Here is a 20150-nt window from a genome sequence, read left to right on the forward strand (position 1 = left end):
GGATCTAAATGTTATATACAAAATAAAATGTTGCACATAAAAAATATCTACAGTAACACCAAAGTTGCATGTAGCTGAAATGAAGCCTTTGATCTTTGCTGTAACCAGCAGACATCCTTGATTCATTTCACATCATCAGTGCTATAAACCTCATTCTCCCCAAAAAGTCCAGGATGACTCATAATCAAAAAACAATCATTTTTAATGTTATACTTAAAGATCTACTAAAATATATAATTTTGAAATAGGTCAATTTGACTTCATATTATTCCTTTTCAAGTCTCTGTTCTATAGCAGTTTCATATAACTATTATCAAACACCTTTGCTAACAAACAGTTTTTTCAACACAAGTTGTCTCTACAAGAATACAAGAAGAAAACAAATAAGATCTTTAAAAAAAATTTGAAAATATTAACTTGTGCAAACATTTAATTTACATTACAGAATTCTCTGTGAGAATATTTCAAGCCAGCACTGCCATTGCGCAGATTTAGGAGGTTGTCTTTTGGAAAATCAGAAGTCCAATTAATTGAAAAATGAGTGGGACAGAGACCCACACCCAACTTACTCTTATAAGAGAGTTTTTCTGGACAGGATTTCCTCACTGACATCTGTTTTGGTGTCATCTGATTTCACTCCTTGCATAATAAAAAAAAAATTTAACAACTGAAAATATTATACAGTCTGCACTGTTGGGATTTTAGGACTATACACAGAACAGCGTGGTTTTGTTCTTACAAAGGAGTTCTGGTTATGAAACACTTTTTCCATTTCAAGTTTTAAAAAAAGTAGTTTATAAAAAGAAACAATTAAAAAGTCAGTCATGTATGCAGAGCTCAAGATCTCAGAAGCATGGCATCATTATGCACTTATGTTCTAGATTTTATACAGTAACTACTTGTTTAAGAACCAAGAATAGAAACAAAATAAAAAATTAAGAATTATCAGTGCTGGGTACTTTCTGCTACTGAAATCCACACAGAATCATTTCTTAGTTCTCGGACTGTTTAGCATTTAGTTGTTCTTCACTCCTCCTTGTCCTCCTCACCACCACCACCCCACCACCACCCCCTTTTTCGTTCATCAGCCAGGGTCTAAATGTTACTGTCAACATTTAGATTTTAGGGACCTTTGAGGACAGAATTTATTGTCTTGCTTGGCTGTATAGCATCAGGAATAGCAATAGCATTGCTATTTCCTGACAGCAAAAATAGCCCCCCAAAAAAGTATTTTTATGGACAATATGTATTGCAGAACAACAGCTTCATCCAGACCCTATAATGTGCCAGTAGTGTGAAGGTACAGCAGAATTTTAAAATACGTACTAGTTTAAAAACAAAAATAAATTGCCCAGCCAAGCAAGCATGTTTCATGGAATATTGCTCCTAAATTTAGAAGAGTAATTGAGAACGTGGAAGAGCAGAGGCAATATCAGCACAAGTAAACGTACAAGATGAGAAGGGCAAAACAATCTGGATGGTTGTGCTATCCATGTAATCTTAGCACAGCGCTATCGACTGGGCAGAGGCTTTCAGCATTTCTCAGGTCAGAGGGGACCTTTATTGTCAAAATAACTTCAGGAACGTTTTTAGTCACACAGTTTCTGTGGGCTCAAGATAGGACTGCTTTTGCTGTCACCATCTTCAATACACTGGAATATGCGCTTCCTGCGCACACAACCTCAAGTAGGCAGGTTTCAGCAGTGCCTGGCAAACAGTTTTATACATGCATCCCTGAGCAAAAAGCACTTAGTACTATTTGAAAAACCTTTCTGCACCTCTTTTTCTGTGCTACTCTTCACAGAAAAGTCACTTCAGAAAACTGCACTAGAGCTCCCATCTTGTTAGAGAGAAAATGCACCGCAGTGCCAGAAGACACAGGATGCACATCCACCAGCATACCCTGAGACAGCTACATGCTAATTAATATCTGCCTCAGATGATAAAGTTCTGAAAGAAACAGCCATACTTGTTAATACCTTAATAGTCTCAGGAATGTTAAGGTGTTGTCTTTTCTCCTTTAATCGTCTCAACACACTATCCATGGTTTCTTCTACTGAGGGAGCTGGTTCCATGCTTGTGGCCTCCTGTGTCCCAGCCTCTTTAGAGGTCCCAGTGCTTTCGCAATGATCATTTCTTTGGGGTGCTCTAGAGGTACAGTTTTGCTCTTCCGACATTCTGAGTTTCAGCTCTGAAAGGCAAATTACTTGGCAAGTAAATAGATTAGAAATATTTGCAAAGAAGTTTCCTCTGACACTACAAGAAAAAAAACATCCCTACTTTTTGCATACAATTACTATCATACCACAGTTGTGTAGGTAGAAGCTTCACTTCAACATGTAACATCCTTTACCTGGTTAAAGCGAAATCCAACCGTCAAGGGATGAGATGTGTCTAGGCCAATGAAACTTATAGCACATATGTACTTCTCTTTTTCCTCCAAGCCCATCTTTGACATAGAAGGTGTTACCATGGGTGAGGACTGAAGAGGCACTGGGTTAAAGAGTGGGGTCTGGGTAGGAATCAGTGCAGAATTTCAGTGGGAGTGAAGTTAGGAAAGGGGCTTAAAAGGACAAACAGCACTGGAGAGTATTTGTGGGAGGTTTGGTGTGGGTGGTATATGGAAGCAGAGCTCTCTCTCCCCCCCTTCTCGCTAAACCCATGCACTCTCAAGTGATCTGATGTCTGGATAAGTAAGAACATGTCCAAGCCTGCTGTGAGGATTGTTGTCTAAGGATGCAGTCCTTCACAGATGCCTTCCTGGACAAGACGCAGTGTCTCCACAGCCACCTGCCCCACTCTCACCCCAGCTGTGCTTACCTGCCCTCCTGTGCTGCTGCGCAAGTGAGGAGAGCAGCAAAGGTCTTCCCCTAAGCTGTGCTACAGAGCCTGCCATGCCAGCTGCCAGGCTGCTGGAGCCATGTACTCCGGGTCTGCATAACCAACTCCCCTCTTCTCTAGTGCAATTTAAACCATAACCCTCCCTTCCAGAGGCTGCATTGCCATCCCAGCCAGGCCACTGAGCTGGTCCTCACAAGGGGAATCAGCCACTTTGCTTAAACGATTTCCCTTGGCAGAAGAGCACCTGAGCAACCCAGCAGAAGACATAGAGGTTACAGTGTGTCCTAGCTTCACAGTCAGCAACCTGCCTGGATGCAATAAAGTATGTAAGTATATTAGCTTGACACCAAGCTAAAGACCCTGGAGCTCTAGGGACCTGCACAGAGCAACAAGGAAATTGAATTAAGGTCTGAATTAGCTCCCGTAAAACCAGGCTTTGTTCCTAGAGAATGCCTGGCTGGTGAAGGACCTTGGGCAAGGCAGGAGATTGATGGCTCCAAATGTGTTAAATTTATTGAAAACTGTGCAGAAACAGTAACATAATTTTTAGCTGTGACAGTCGGAGGATACAGGCCAGGTTTGTAGGGAAAAATAGTAATTTTTATTAAACTCAGAGATAGGAAGGATGGGCAAGCCTTATGAACTTGAAGAAGGACTTACAAGCACTTGAGTGCTTTTCCAGTTCAATTGCACCTGTCTTATGAACCTCATGAATTTTGCTTCGCTTAAAAGCAGTGTCATTATTCAGGATAATAAAATCCAGGGTGTTCACAGGATCAAGGCATTTTGGGTGTGAAGGTGAGGCTGATCTATGAAAGCTAGACTCCCTGGCCAGCTGAAGCAATGGTTGAGTCAGAGAGAGAATTTTCAGGAAGTTAACTATGTAGTTTGGCCATTTCCTCTCATTTGCCCTTCCTGGATTTGTAACACAAAGTTCAAGGGGAAAAAAAAAAAATCTAGTAATTACGCAGCCTAGTATTTAAGGGAGAACTTTCCCGAATAAATTTACTGAAAGATGAGTTTCTAAGTCTTTATTTACCACAATCACATCCTCTATATCTACATTCTTAACTATACCCAAAACAAGAGATGAAACATAATACTACAATTTAATTAGTAGTGAGAATCCATTTATAATGGGGAAAAAAAGATTTAGATATGTTATAAATAACCTTAAAAAAAATCAGTCCTGGCTACATTCTCCCTGAGGGCAAGCATGTGATACAGCCACAAGATGTTAATGGAGTGGTATGCAGACAGTCAAGGGCAAAACTTGACCCTCAAGACCAAACCTAGTATCTGGGAAAGATCCATTTTTATTATCAAAAAAATAAAAGCTTTAGAGTTGTGTAACCTCAGTCATAAAGAAACATTTTGCACCTGCATTTGTACTATTACAAGGACACATTTAACTTTGTAGTTTTGTATTTCAGACACTCATAAAAATATTCAGACTAACATTGCCTTTTGCATGAATGTTTATAGTCATGAGGGAAAGATGTTGTCTTTTTCCCCTTCCCCTTCTTAGCCTTGTTATGAGGGTTGAACTGGCTTACTTTAATCCCTGCTTTCAGGAATTAAGGCAAGTCATATCACCTAATATCTTTGTTGTCATTGGGAGACTTATTGCCATGCACTGGTGAAAAATAAGCAGAGCACTGAGGTTAGAAAACTAAAACATTCCAGGTACACTCATACTTCCAAAAGCTTCAACTATAAAGTGAAATGACATGCTATTATGTACCTTTGAGCTGCTTACGACCTCTGGCCAAATCATTCATCCATTTCAGAACTTCAGGATTGGAAGTCTTGTCACCATGTGAAGGCTGAATGTAAAGAAAAAAGGAAGACTAAAAAAGAAGGCATTGATGACTATACAATCAAACAGATAAAAACCTGTCCACACACTGTGTGCTAAAAAACGTCCGTAGTTCCAACTGCACTATATCATAGTGTCATGCAGAGCATTTGGCTTGATCATGGGACTAATTTATCATGCCTTATCTCTCCCCATTGTGGCACAGTGCTACATGGATCTCAGTATCTTGGCTCTGATCCTAAAAAAACCCCATTTAAGTCCTTGACTAATTGGATAAGTAATCTCAGTGACTTCAAAAGGACTAACCTAATGTTAGTCAAGTTCCTAAGTGATTTCCAGGATGGTAACCGAAGCACTCTGTCTCTTGCAGGGATAAGCCCTTACTGCTTTAAGACGGGGATTTCTCTTGGGAAACAGCACTTTAACTGAACTGCTTAACTAATCAAATGAAAAAATCTTGTGCAACAGAGTGATTTCAAAAGCAACAAACAACAAAAGCTTTGTATATCAGTTCTTTCTTTGCATTTAGATATTGCTTCCAAATTAAAATCAATTTACACTGGATCTTTAAAACTCAGATCTTTAAAATGGCAAAACAGTTTTGCAAAATTAAACCTCTGAAATAAATTCTTTTCTGGTCACAGTGTGATGACTGTTTAAGTATGAAATTTTACTCCTAAGAGTATATGATGACCATAGGGCAGTACAATTCACAAATGTACGTTTAAGTTTGCAGTCATTGATGAGATTACAAGGTAATATACAATTTGCTGAATTTTCATTTTAATGTAGTCATAAAATAGCACAAACTTCCCTGTTTCATATTGTACACATCCATCACAGATGTTTTGATATGTTTATACTGCACAATTCACAGTACACAAACTAGCGCGGTATGAGTGATGAGCTTGCGTACGCTGCACAGAGCACACCGCTGACCTCAAACAACCCCCCACCAGCAACACACTACAATTTTTATTTCTCTAATTTCTGCCATCAGCTTCTATTGAGCCCTATGCTTTGGAGGTTTACAGGAGCCTGCTTGAATGAAGGAATCTGCACAGCAGAGCAACAGTTTCCAAGCAAATGACTTCTACAAAGTAAGTAAGGAGCTTTTCATCTTTTGAATCGTTTTGGTTCACAAGTCTGTCAGCTATGTTTCACTGATTCACACTTCTCACACGTCTAGAAGATGGATATTTTGCAACAAAGGTAATCCAAAGAAAATGCAAATTAGAGTCTCAGAACTATTGCATACACTGAAAGATGGCAAAAAGATATTCCCTCATTGATGATTTTCCTATTTCATTTTACCAAAAATACCCTTTTTCCTGTTGTTTTGCATAAGTTTAAATACACTGGGATCCTTGCTTGCCTCTTGTAGTATGTTCCTTTGTCTTTTCAATTATTATCTTACCAGGTATTTTTTTTCTTGCTCAAACTTTTCTTCATACTTCCTAATTTTTCTCTTCAGACTCTGAAGATGCTTGGTAAGTTGTGCTACTGTTTGTGGTTCTTTGCACTCTTCACAGTTACATCTAGAAGAACTTCTTGGCCTGCAAAAGCCAAAAGCATAGTAGCTGGATCAAAGAACTGGCTATAATGGACCGTGCCTTGTTTCAGGCACACTTATCGCTTTCCTAGCACTTCAGAATTTGCAGCTAGGTTCTTTCATGGGATAGAGATAGTTTAGTTTTTACAAAGTAAGCATAAAATAATTGCTTTTGCTTGAAGGTACCCCTAGGGTATACCAATGAGTTCACCATCTGTCTTTCACTCTTTTTTTTTTTTTTAATTAATTGTGGGATTTCTGAATATTTTTCAAAAGTTTAATCTAGTAGGTCACAACCTGATCCAATATTCACATTTAACACCTGCATTTTACTTCACAAATCTTCCAACTGTAATGGGAGACTGTAATGACATGATTTGTAAATGTAAGCTCAGGGAGCTTTTTATTACTGAGAATGAACATTATCATTTTGAAGGCAGTTTAGTTTCTGTTTTTTTACAGTTGCAAATCAATAGATCTGATTATTATTCATATGCAGCTGACAGTTATGTTTATAAGCTTTTAAGAAAGTTTGATTTCTGTCTGAAACTCACAGCTTGGTTTCTGGAGAACACATATATGGACTGTTCGTATGTTCTATGACACTCTCATATCTAGCAAATGACTCACGCTATAGTCCTATTACAGCTGAAGTTTTTCGTATTATACCTTGATAGCCCTCTATCTTATGTTCGCTCCTCAGACTAATTACTAACTAATATTTAAAACCGTCCTTGCTAACTGTAACTAACAAAGACTTCAGACAATATTGTACTGTGTTATTACTGAAAATATGCTAGATCCTATTTCTGGTATTGCAAATTAACCATGTCAAAATATGCTAGAATATGAAAATTTCTTGTTTATGACATAACAGTAACTGAAAAAACATTAAGAGTCAAAGACTGGATTGTACAAAAATTATTTAAAATATCTAAGAATTAAAATACATTTTCTTACATCATGAAAGGTTGAGCACTTGGTGGAGAAGGGGCAGACTCTGTGTCTAGATTAAATCTCTGGCTTTGGCTAAAGATAGAGCATCGAGGTGACAAAAGAGGATTGTCTCCATCCGTAATGTGATACAGCAGTCGACTGGTCCCAAGGGAGTGATGTTCTTGTGGGCTGCTGTCCATGTCATTCTGCCAGTCTCTGTGGGCTGGCACAGGCTCTAGAAAGAAAGCATAAACCAATATGGACTGAGGGTCACTCACAAGATGTTTAGCTACCTAGATAAATACAAATCTATACTTACAGATGTATTCAAAGCATAAGTATTCAAAGTAAACAGCAAATAGTTCAGCAAAGTATCACATGCAGGATGAACTTAATACTGAGGATAACAAAATAGAAAGGACAGTTACTGGCTTAACATAAGGCATTTTTGAGTTCCACAGAAGAAGGTGGGTGGGTGTATTTATTCATAAACTATGAAGTATAATATAAAGATGGAGAGTTTCCCGGAATAGTAGCATTAATTGTATTTTCATAGATCTGTTTGCTTTTGAAAGCCACATTCCTGAAGAAGACAACAAATGTACAAAACAAGTTTAATTTTGTGATTTAGCATTTAGTCCTTTGATCAAGAGAAAGGCAAATCAAAATTTTATATGTCCTGATGCTAACAACCTCCAGTGTTGCTTGCAGTATCCTGCAGAATTTCGTTAAGGTTTGAAGTAACATACACGTGGGTCTAAAGAACACAAGATATGAAAATAACAACCACCAATAACATTCAAGGTAGTGTACAGTGACTGCTACTTGGAGAAGTCATGCTAATGATACTATGTTAATATTGTCTTTGACTGTAAATGGAAACCTTGCCTCAGGTGCCTCAAAAGGTAAAATTTGTTTTATAGAGGTGGTCAAGCTAGAAGTCAGAATGATTTGTTCTGGACTGAAAAAGTAGGAATTGGTGAACCTCATCACACTGATTCTGTTTATGGGTAACATGGAAAATAGTGGGCACATTACAGAGCCTACCTCCAGGGAATACCAAGAGTTCATCTTCCCTTTGCTGTACCTTAATGGGAAGAACCATTGAATCTTCTTCCTCACCTTCAGTGGGCGAAATGGGTGAGGATGATCTAGCCTAGTCAATATTTTTGCTATCAGATGACTGTGCTTTAAAGCAGATTATCTTTTTAGGGAGAAACTCCATGCTCTCGTAAAAGCTCTCCCCCAAAAACCTGTTAATACATGTTAAAGCAGAGAATGTGCTCTGTCTCAGGTTCCCCTACATCAGTTTCCATAGTACATAATATTTTGCACCAGCTACGTTATTTTTTCCTCTAAAACCATGTATATATATAGCCTTTGAATTCATATCAATTATTTTGTATTTCCAGGCAGCATGTGTGTTATTTCTAATCAGTATTATATTTGCAATATAGCATGCATTCTAACACATTTCACAGAATCTTTTTATTCAGTGAAAGCCTAAAACTGCACAGGAAAACAACTGAACAACTGTACATGGATTTATTCACAGAAGAGCAGGCTTGTTTAGAGAAGTTCTTTCACCTTCACTTTCTTTCCATTTTCTCCTTTGTACATGGGACATGACATTTCCATGGTGAGTGGGTATTTCCTTCAGGATTTTAACGGAACCTTTGTGATTCATTTTATTTGACCTCTGCCCAACAGATACTGAAGCTACAAATCCCAGTTGCTGCACTGGGACAGTGGGGACAAACCAGCTCTGAATGGCACCCTTCATAGAAAGCAACTATTGATTACAAAATAGTAGTTACAATGGCCTAAAATATCATTTTATCAGGCACTATCTAACTGTTTTTGCTTTACAGACAACAAAAAAATCCAATTGTATAATCACACTTCAGTCTGTCATGCAAAAGTCACAGGACTTTTGTATTTATAAGTTCATCTACTCTAACAGAATCATCAATTACAATTATGTTAAGCATTTTCACAATGAGACAATGTAGTTGATTATTAATTCTAACCTAGCATCTTTCCTCTAAGTACTTCATACTCTGTAGGTCAGATTCAACTCTCCAAGATACCAGAGCAACACCCAAAACTTGTAAATCGTGTATGACATTCAAGTCCTCCCATGGAGAGATCCAGAAAGGCATCTGGGAGAAGCAAGGGTAGAGAATTGTACCAGTCATGGGAAATTACGTACACAGAAAACTTACAGTGATAAAGGCTGGAATAAACATTGTTCTGCAAACAAAAGTGTCTCCTTCTGGTAAGTAATCTTTCCTTACACTGTAAGACTTAAAAAAATTACTAGTTTCAGTTGGGTTTTGTTTTGTGGCTTTTTTTTTTAACTTCTGAAAAATAATGTCAATTAGAAGAAACTGGCTTCCTTCCTTTTATTTCACCACCTTTGAACTCCAAGAAACATATAATCACTGTGAAGTAGGTTGACTAAGAATAGTTTCACTATTTCTCATGCTCTGTTATTAAAGGGAATAACTTTTTTTATAGTCATATTAAGTAGCAGTCTCTTCACTGTGAAAGGAAAATGATGTTATAAAAAAATCAGCCAGTCTGTGTATGATAGATGCAGGAAAAAAGTTTCCAACATTTGAACTCTGATTTTCTGTGGACCTAGAAGTACTCCTCTTGCAGGAGGCTGTCTGTACTGCTGATAAACTGTATGGTCACAGACGTTTGCTCCTTCTCACGTTTACAACCAGGCAATTTTACTAGGCCCAACCCAGTCTCAGAAATGGAAGAAAAGTACACATTCAAGAGTAAACACTCCTGGAAGATAAATGCAAAGGACAAGTAATGACTGGAGCAGCCCCAGTGTAAGACCAAGCACACAGAGCTGCAGAGAGTTCAAGGAGGTTTTTTTCATTCAGCTAGCAAATGAAGGGGAGACAACCTGCACGCCAGGTGAATTTGGGAGTATTTCCCAAAGGCTAGGGCTCTTCCTTTTCCTTGGCACCTGACAGCATTGCTCCACTAAAGCTCGCAGACTGGTGCAACTTTGTTAGGGCCTCAAGAAAGGTTTTAGTCCCAACCCTACCACAGATGCATTAAATTACTACCTACTCTCCAGAAGTGGTCAGCAAGTCATTCAAACTGATACATTTACGTGGCCCAATTACTATAATAGCGGAACATCTCAGGATTATGACAAGTTATAAATAACCCCATTTTTAATTACAACTTAGGGCCATCATCCTGATTCCAGTTCTGCGTAGATCCTAAACAAGACACTAAGCATTATCCTGAGAGTAGCCCACGACCTGACCAAACATCTGCCTGTGTTCATGTGTCTGATCTAATTTTAGCCTCTATTTTTGCCAAAACTGGGAACTAAAGCCACCTCTAACCAAGCCAGTAAGTTGCCCCTCAGCCTGCACCTCCTCCATCTCATCTACTCAGTCCAGCTTAGCACTGACAAGAGCTTACCACAGGACTTAAAGCCAAGATCTGTTATCTTATAATATGCAGTATGCTTCATAATGTGGACTTCAATCATATGACAACAAGTCGTATGGTACAAGTCTGTATTCCTGCATGTGATATTCTTTAAGTAAAACAATAATACACTGAAATCTGTTGTGTATAAAAAAGAATATGCAGATGTAATGTGTTCATCCCTCAACATGTTATGTCCATGAATGCCGGTATCATAATTTTTAATTTAAAAGACATTTAGAACATCTTGTAGTTAAGTTCAGCTGCTCACTGCTCAAGTCACATATGTGATGTATACTTATGTCCAAAAGCTATAAAAATAACTCACACTCTGCTTTTCTTTTTTTCCCTTAAAAAACTAGCTTAATACTCCCTTGCAATTCTTTATGGTCTCATTTTGCCAGCTCTAATTCAAATTTTTTCATATTCAAAAGTAAACTGGAAATTGCTGACACTACTCAGAGATAAGAATTACTGTTCACCCCTTAAAATTTGCATCCTGAAATACCCTGTCGTTTTATTAGACTGTTCTAGCTTCACTCACCATACACATAATGTATTTTTTTCTAATTTTTGTTGACTGGGATGTGAAACAAAAGAAATTAAATAGACTACACAATCATGTTTATTTAAAAAATAATACATTTGTACATTGTTAATATTAAAATTTTTATTGCCTGATTCACTGAGCAAAGGCTAATAACTAGAGACGTAGTATATATGGCACATCCTCTAAAAACTCTGTTCCTAGCCTGGTACAAATCTCTGGACTTCCATCCAAGTTCGAGCTGAAATAGCCAATAGTCCCATGTGAAAACTGTACCTAAACTGAATGTATCAGAAGATTTCAGTAGTAATTTAAGAGACAGAATTAGGACTAGCTCTAGCTATGCAAAAATGGCAAGTTATTGAAAAAAACACAAACCACAAAGCAGATGTTACAAGGATTGAGCTTACATTAAAATCCATTAAATAGGTAAACTTTAATTAAAGCACAAGTTTGAACTGCTAGAGTGACAGAGCATGCTCTGAACGGTGTGAGAGAAATGCTACATCATCTAAGATTTGCCTGGTAGCTGGAGATAGGCAAATAGGAGCTAGAGAGAGTGTCGGAAGTAGGGGTCACTAACAGTATGAATTAAAACAAAATCCAATCAAAACAGCAAAAATAAGCAAAGGAAATGATTATGAACCATCCTAACAATGAATTATGAAACTACCAGAACAAAATAATTCAGTAAACTACTGGAAAAGGAGGAAAAACCCACCCTGCCATAAAGGAAAAGAGTCAGTGCAGATTTTGGATGGGCTGCAAAATGTCTCTGCCTGTGCAGCACAGATATGAGATCTGTCTCTGCCTCAGATCCAAGGGACTAGCACCAGTGCAAGTTCCATACCTGTATCCAAGAGCTATTAAGGTATTTGCCTAGCTGGGCTAAAGCATCCATATTTTTTTTTAGCTAAAACCCGGGATATTTAGTATTTTTTCCATTCCTTAATCTTTAGAATAATTTGGATTGTACATACCGTTTTCCTTAATTGTGCAATGCAAACCTCAAACTTCAGAATTTCTTAAGTAGAACACCAGCATTTGTGATTTTTTTTTTAGGTAAATAACTTACTGTTATTTCTTGCTGAAAATTCTGAGTAAACAGCTTCTGAAACAAGTTCTTCTGAACCCAGCCTTTATCCTGACATAAAACTTCAATTGCAAAGGGGTTGCTGACCTGTCTGCCTTAATTTGGACCATGCATGGTGAACAATTTAAGTATTTGTGTATTCACGTCACTTGTCTGTGAGATGTATTAGTCATATTGCCTTTGACCTATTTTTCACGAAGAGTGTTTCCTCTTCTACTGAGCATCACGACTCTGCCAGCTCTGTGACTATAAGCTATGAATTGACAAAGATAGTGCCGACCCTTAGGGCTATTTATTTGCAAGGACTGGTTTCCATGTTGAGGAAAGAGAGAGAGATAACACACCACAGTTTGCCCAGATGGGTGATAATACAGGTTCCTGAATTATTAAAATCCACATGCTGTAAAACTCACCTTTGCTATCTCTCTGCTGATGCATTAAATTAAAATCAATAATAGGAGAAAAGAAGTGATATTGCTCTGACAAAAAGAATGACAAAAATAGAATTACACGATATGGCAGGTGGTCTCACACAGGAAGTAAAAAGCATAAATTTACTTGAACAAAAAAAACCAGATTAAAACCGAAAATAAAAGAACCAGGGTTCTTAAAACCTGTCTGAAAAGGTTCCCTCTCAGAAAAACAGAATGTTATAGCCATTAATTTCCGTTCTTTTAACAGGTATCACCCCTTTTTACATTACACAGCATTTGCATCAGGAAATGGTGCTTTGCATTAGCTCTACACTGCTTCCCAGAGGACTGCAAATCTGCTATTAAACTGCAAGTCACAAGGCTTTTTTATAATTGCAAATGAGAACACATCATGACATGATCGCTTACCTCCACAACTGGCCCCATCAGCTTGCACAGTGGTTTGGACTGATGAAGGGGCTGGATCCTTGGGTGCCGGCAGCTGAGGAGTTTCTTCCTGGGTTGGCAGAAACGCAGAGCACAGATCGGTTTCAAGGGCTTGTAGCTTCAACAAAGAATTCTGCAGACAAAAGCAGAACATTGGGCTAGCTAGAGAACAACAGAATACAGCGATAGCTCTTCAACTCACTGAGCCCATTAGCAGCGTCTGCAAAGGGGTGTTCCACTGGCAGCTCTGAGAAGACGTGCAAGAGAACAAACGTGCACTATTCCACGAGTTTCTTGACTGCTGGTTATTTAAGTCCCAATTTACATAGATTATTCATGACACGTGGGAAAGATGACTTCGTCAGCAAAAGACGATTTATTCTAGGAAGCCAAACTGAGGTGGCGTCCCTTGTCTTGGTCTTGAAGCAATACACTAAGCAAGTATTTCATTCATTGGGCTGACATCACGATCTGATGACATTATGTCCCTCCCCATTTACCATTCATAAAAAAAGCAAATCTCCCTCTCCAGCCTATTGTGCAGTACGCAACAGTGAACAAAGTTACTGAGAACACGCTCCCTCATGGGATTCTTGGAAGAGATATTTTTTAATTGGCTTTTTTAGAGATACTTCTTTATGTAGACGTAGCTTTTATGTAGGCTGCTGCTTCTACAGGGCTACCAGACCATTTCCTATCCGCTGCAAAGGAAAAATTAACAGATCATTGTCGCTGCAGACAAATCAATGAGGACAAGGCTAGTTATCTATAACATCACTTCCAGCTACTCTGTCATGCTTGGCCCATTTCTCATTTTAATCTTTAATGCTGCATGCAATATTCAGCTGTACAACCTGACACAAGCATCTTGCTGTGATGTAAATGCTGTGAAAGCCCTAATCACCATCTGACTGGGCAAAATGAGTCACTACCGGTACCCCACACATTCAGTTCCCCCTTCTCAAGGGAAATACAGCTTGCAACATAAATGAAATCACACAAGGGTGTCTTAATAATCACACAGCTGGCACACACAGAATTATACGTAAAATGTTAAGTCACTCAAATGGTACGTATTTGTGAAGAGCAATTTTTGAAAAAAGAAATCTGAGTTGCAACAGAAAAACTTCCTCAAGTTTATACCCTGACAAGCTCCTGTCCCCACTCTGTCAAAGACCTGAAACCAATTTATTGTTTTATTTAATGAAATAATGAATTTATTTATTGGAATCATTTCCTTTGTGTAACAATACGTCACCTATGTAGTGAGTAGTTTAATATGTCTTTGCATTATTTTTATAGTAATACAGCCCTTTTATAAACCCAAGGATGCCAGCATTTTTAGGTAAAAAAAAAAAAAAAAGGAAACTAATTCGGCTGAGAACAGCAGGTAAGATTTCAGTCTTAATCCTTTCATTCCTTCTATAGAATTCAGGCAGTGAAAAGGGAGCAGAAAGTAGCTCTTTCTAGGAGATACCTCAAAGTAGGAAAGTTTCGAAAAAGCACAAGATCACCGTAACCAGATCCCGTGACCCTCTATGTGCTGTCAGGAGTGCTTCAAAATCCATATCCCGTTCCACAAAACAGATTAGGTTACAATCAAACACTTGGTCTTTGGCCTCAGCTTAGGTCAAAAAGGAAATCCAGGAACACCTTCCTTCTCCTAGTCCCAGAGCTAACAGGAGCTCTGGCCATTCCTATCAGAAGCAGCTTGGTATTAGAGGTGTGTGAGCAAAGAAATGGCTTGTGTTATACATTTATTTTAGAATTACGTTCCTCTCATCTCATGTCAAGATACATTTTGACATCTCATCCTATAATACCAGGGAAGAAATGATTGCAAGATCAAGCACTGATTCATAATGAAATGCCTAAATGTAATATTGTTCTTTAAAAACATGGTATGATATAGAGCTGGTTTCTATGATCTGAGGCAGAAAATACTTTTACTATTCCCAGGTACAGGTTGCATTAACAACCTATCATCCTCTGGCCCAGCTGCCATTTGTAAGGATAATTTACCCGTCTTGACCAGCAGTGTCTCATCTTCACACCTCAGTTTCTCCAGGACTCCTGAATGACTGGCGTCTTTTCCTTGTCATTTACTGACACTGATTGGTCCAATATTTTACATATATTACTTCAAACTGATCTGGCTCCTTTGACCTGTCTGCCAGAAAGAGAATACCAGGTGTGCAAATGTCCCCAGTATGGGCTTTATCAGTGAAGACCAATATAATGAATTCACTCAGCCTCTCTGTTTACAGCCGTATCATCTTAGTGCCAGCCAGCAGTCCCAGCGATACCCTACCTGGCTTCCTGCTTTTGGTGTATTTAGCAGACTTCTTACCATCAATTTGAGCATCTTTTATGAGGCACTTTCAATGTCATCTTTAATCCTCTACAGAGCTTTCTTGAATTAGAGACAGAATGATGGAAACCATCTCACCTTCAACAGCTTTCAAGTGGCAGTGAATTTTCCTTGTCAAGGAAAGGGTGCTGACTTGAATCGTACCCATGGTATGTTTTGGGAAGAGTTTTCATGCCATGATAGGCTTCATTTTCCACTGCCTCTCACCCCAGCTAGACCCAAACGAAGTGGCTATGGAATTATCACAACAGATGGGCAGCGTTTTACAGTCATTAATGTCATCTAGCAAAAGATGACTATACCAGTTACAGACCAGTGAGGACTCTGATCCCCGCCCGGACCTTATCACGAGAACTGCTGATGGCAAGTAAGGAAAACATAGGCAAACATACCAGAACAACATACCAACAAGTTGAACATAGGCGAATAACTGACAAATATACCACCTAACCTTCACAGACTGTTACTTCAAGCATTTGACAAAAAAATTTCCATATCAAGAACATACATTCACTTTGCATCACTATTTCTTATGATACATTAATATTTATGGCAAGTTCAGTATAAAAGCATTCACACAGACTACATTGTTAAACATTGTATTTCGGCAATGCTTATGCTGTAATTCACCAGCTGGTTTATATTCAGTTGCTCTAAATGATATTTTTCACCCATCTGTGGAAGGTGGGTGGATGGCAAATTTCCAGTCGCTGCCAAATACTAAAAAAACTCATATAATAATAATAATAATAGAAATACCTTATATGATTTCATGAATGTGCCCTTGACAGGGATTTGATGTAGAGAGAAAAAGAGTAAGTAGCTTTGATCATTTTGATGTTACCAGGGAGATGATGAATCTGGAGTATGCCATCAACCTCATCTTACGCCTAGAACACAGCTGAGTACTATGGTACTGCCACAGCACACTGTACATGAAAAGCCACCACATACTTATGGGAACATATGTAAGGAGTCATAGCTTTAAGCAAAGGCCAAGCACAAAGCTGCCCAGGGTCAACAACTCAGGGGCAACAGGAGTGTCCTAGTAAATGGTAGTGATGACTTTGCTGCCTGCCCTGCCACATGTCCTGTCCTGTCCCTCTCAGACGGCTGCTTGAAGTACCAGCAATGCCAGAGCAGCTGGGCTGGATCCTGCTGGCCCTGGACCTCCCGCTCTGTGGCAGAAGCAGTGCAGCCCTCTGTTTCTGCAACTGCAGCCCAAGCAGAGCAGCAAGGTGCTCTGGGAGGGGACACGGCCATATATCAGCAACTGGCAGTGGGTCCTCTATCCTTGGGCTCACTGGGGGCAGGCCAACATGCTACCAACTGCTGGCAAAAGGAAAGCAAGAAGAGAGAAAAATAGTCTGAGCCCTGTCTTCATCTTCTCAAACCTCCCAAGTTCATTTGAAATCTTACTGACCACTTCCAACTTCCCCCTAATTCTCTAATACTTTCCAGTACCTGTACGGCCCTGATGTGATGGCAGGCATCCTGCCACAGTGGTGGGGATGTGTACTCTTCTGTGCTGCACACACTCAGCAATATATCTAATCTGGAGAACCACCAGCCTGTGCACATGCTACTTAAAAATCTCTCATGGTCCAGACCTGCCCCTGCGGCCCAACTGGGCCATCTCTGCTCTTGGCCATTTAAAAGAAGTTGCAAAAGATATTAGAAGCAAATACAAACAGCTAAATACATAGAGAGGGAAATGTTAGGTCATGGTGGGTACCATCATAAATTTTAGTAAGCTCTTATATGGGAAACCAGTATCACTGAAGTAATTTAAGCTATGGCATATTATATCAGCTAACGATCTCAGTTCAAACACTTCAGGTTTGATGCTCATTCCAGCTTTACTCTGGTGCCTAACACCAGTGTTTCTGGTGCAGCAATTCCTGATCCATGCTAATGCAAATGAAAGGACATATTAATATTTAAAATGGATCCTTAAGTTTCCTTGGAAAAATAACCATATTGTTGCCTCTTAAGAACAGTATTTTGCAAGTTTGAAAAAGAAGCAGTTATAATTGTCTTGGACAAAGGTTTCTTATCTCTTCTCATGTCGTTTTAAAGTAACTGACAATTCAAAGAACTTGAGCTATGCCAATTCCACTAGAAGAAGAAAAAACATCCTGCATTATTCCAGATCAAAGATAATGGAAAAATAAAGACATTTATAGGAAGTCTAAGGAGAACAGAGACAGTGTGGTATTTCTCTCCTATTTGTAATTTTTGCTAATGCTTTAAGAAAACATAGTCATTAAAGTATACTCTTGCCTGCTGGAGAAAACACAGTACAAAACGATTGCCATTTGCAGAGGAAGCTCAGCCTGTAGTAAAGAAACCGTCTTTACAAACAAGTAAGCCTGTAGACTGTACGCGACTGACATCTCTCTTTTCATCCAATGATTATTGAAAATCAGGAGTTGAGGCCTTAGGGGAAGGAATTATTGAGGTGATAGATAACCTCTTACATCTAGAGATAAATACCACACACCTACACTCACACTGCTAAATCCCTCTGGAGGATGGGACACTGAATGAACAAATACTCCCAATTTACCACCAAAATGCTGTGGCAATGAGTGGGAGTCCCCTGAAATAGCTTATAAACTTTTTCTCAGTAGGTGCCATCAGTAACTCCCTCTCCAGCTGGAGGTCCCTGCAGAACCAGTGCCATGTGACATGTTGGTCAGCACATCCAGGGGGCTGTAGCCTGATGGGAATCAACGTGCCAAATGGAGCCTCGCAGCCCCACACTCTCCCTTATTGCACCAGGAGCTACAGCACTGCCAAACCTGCTCATCAATCAGCGCTCACTGCATATCTGCAGAGAGAGCAGATAGCTAACAATGGCCAAAAGAGAGCCACTGCTGTTAGAAATAATTTCTTTCCCTGAAAAAGCATTACTATTATCAGTATCCTTTGTTTCATCCTTGTGGACATCCTAAGGTCTGGTAAATTTAAGAACTGAGGGAAGAGAGGAAGGGAATAAGTCTGCCCCACCCATGGACCCTGCCCGGTCTCAGCCTGGAGGCTAACAGGGAGAAGGGAGGAGAAGCAAAGCCCGGAGTTGGTGCTTTCTGCATAAACTGAAACCACCCTGCCCCGCACACGGTATTTCTGAATATTAAGGATGCCTGCACCCTGCCCCTGGGCCTGCTCCTGCCCCTCCAGGACAAGAAGGCAGCTTTTCTATTATATCCAGTTTATTGATGGATTTGCTGGATTTATGAAATCAGCTGGGGCAGAGAAGGAGAATAATCCAAGCTTTCATTATTTAATCGCCTTTGAAGTGATTCATATAGAAAAGAAACTGAATAAATATCAACCTGTTCAATTTCTTCACTCTAAGGAAATTAATGCTTTTGTATGTCACATTAGAACAGTGACATATAAAAGCATCTCCCTTGCTTTTTAATCTGAGGGTTCAGGATAAAATAAGATCGGCATATTTTATGTGAATGTAAATAAATCTCTGCGGTATCTGTTATGGCAATATTTGTGTCTTGAGGCGTATGACATTTTCAATTCAGAACTTCCTTTATGGGGAACAAAATAGCAACAATAAGATAGAACAAGATATGCCCTGGGTCTATATAATGCCACGGGTGACCAGTGAGGAGAGACACCACTTTCTCTAATCCAGGAAGGGAATTTATTTTCTTATGACACGTGTCCATTTGGGTTTGCAGTAGACCTGAGACAATACAATCTAAGATTTTGCAAAAGAAAGCACCAGAATGTAACCCTTGCTCATTTCCCATAAATTATTAGCAATTTATTTTAATTTCTGATCTAATTATCTATTTTAATATCTTACACTGATTTTATTTATTATAATATTTTATCTTAACCTTTAAGGAATCCTTTGCAAGAATTTTAAATTGAAGCTTTTAAGTGGAAGCTTTGGTGATTATTTGCACTGGGGCTTCTCAAAAGAAACAACTTAATGGTTTCTCCCAGGGCCTTAATTGGCTAGATGGAGGCTGAATATACTCCCTTATATCGGTCATGGATTGTGCCTTACTAGTCAGCATTGAGATTTTCAATAGTGAGCTGCACAACAATGACACAAATGCACAGGAAATAATTCATTGTAAGGAGAAGCTTAAGTCTGAATTCCTTTAAAAGGACACATTGTGGTTTTCCCCTAATGAAAGTCAGGCATCTATTAATAGACATAGATGTTCTCTGGCTCATTATGGAAACAAAGCTGTTTTTTCCATGGTTTGACAGGAATGGGCTTCCCTTCCCCCCCAGTTCTTTTTTCCCCCTGCTTCTATTGTTCTGTTGCCTTGGTCTACACTTAAAAATATCATCTGCTCCTTGTTTAAGTCCAGTACTGTTCACTGCCCTTGCAGTATGTAAGCATACTGTATGCTAGCATGCAGACACCCTTGTTTGTGGGAGATGCTTTATAAGGTTTCCCATTTTGAATAATTGCAAAGCTTGTTTATTGCTTTGCTGCTATGCGCCAGTATATTGCTGATTGTGAGAATCTAGCCCAGGCTCATCCATTGTTTGACATGATCACTCAAACAGCTTCTTTGTGCTCTACTCTCACATCATCCTCCTGGCATAATCCCTGTGAAAACAGCTCGTTTCAAGTGTCACAGGTGTTATTTGGCTTTCCTTGCTTCTTCTCTTCACTCCAACC

At 39.1% G+C, this 20150-nt stretch overlaps 1 protein-coding gene across 1 annotated transcript in view; it reads right to left on the minus strand.

Annotated features, from left to right (window-relative positions):
• The window catches only part of FAM13C (family with sequence similarity 13 member C), a 56498-nt gene that overhangs the window by 12835 nt on the left and 23513 nt on the right, over positions 1-20150 (minus strand). The window contains exons 6-10 of the mRNA XM_076339297.1: positions 13096-13246; positions 7173-7383; positions 6078-6216; positions 4586-4667; positions 1980-2191 (exon numbers count right to left, since the gene is read on the minus strand). Of these exons, the coding sequence (XP_076195412.1) occupies positions 1980-2191; positions 4586-4667; positions 6078-6216; positions 7173-7383; positions 13096-13246 (795 nt within the window). The remainder of the gene's footprint in view (positions 1-1979; positions 2192-4585; positions 4668-6077; positions 6217-7172; positions 7384-13095; positions 13247-20150) is intronic.

This window comes from Aptenodytes patagonicus, chromosome 5 (assembly GCF_965638725.1).
Source record: "Aptenodytes patagonicus chromosome 5, bAptPat1.pri.cur, whole genome shotgun sequence".
Taxonomy (NCBI): Eukaryota; Metazoa; Chordata; class Aves; order Sphenisciformes; family Spheniscidae; genus Aptenodytes; species Aptenodytes patagonicus.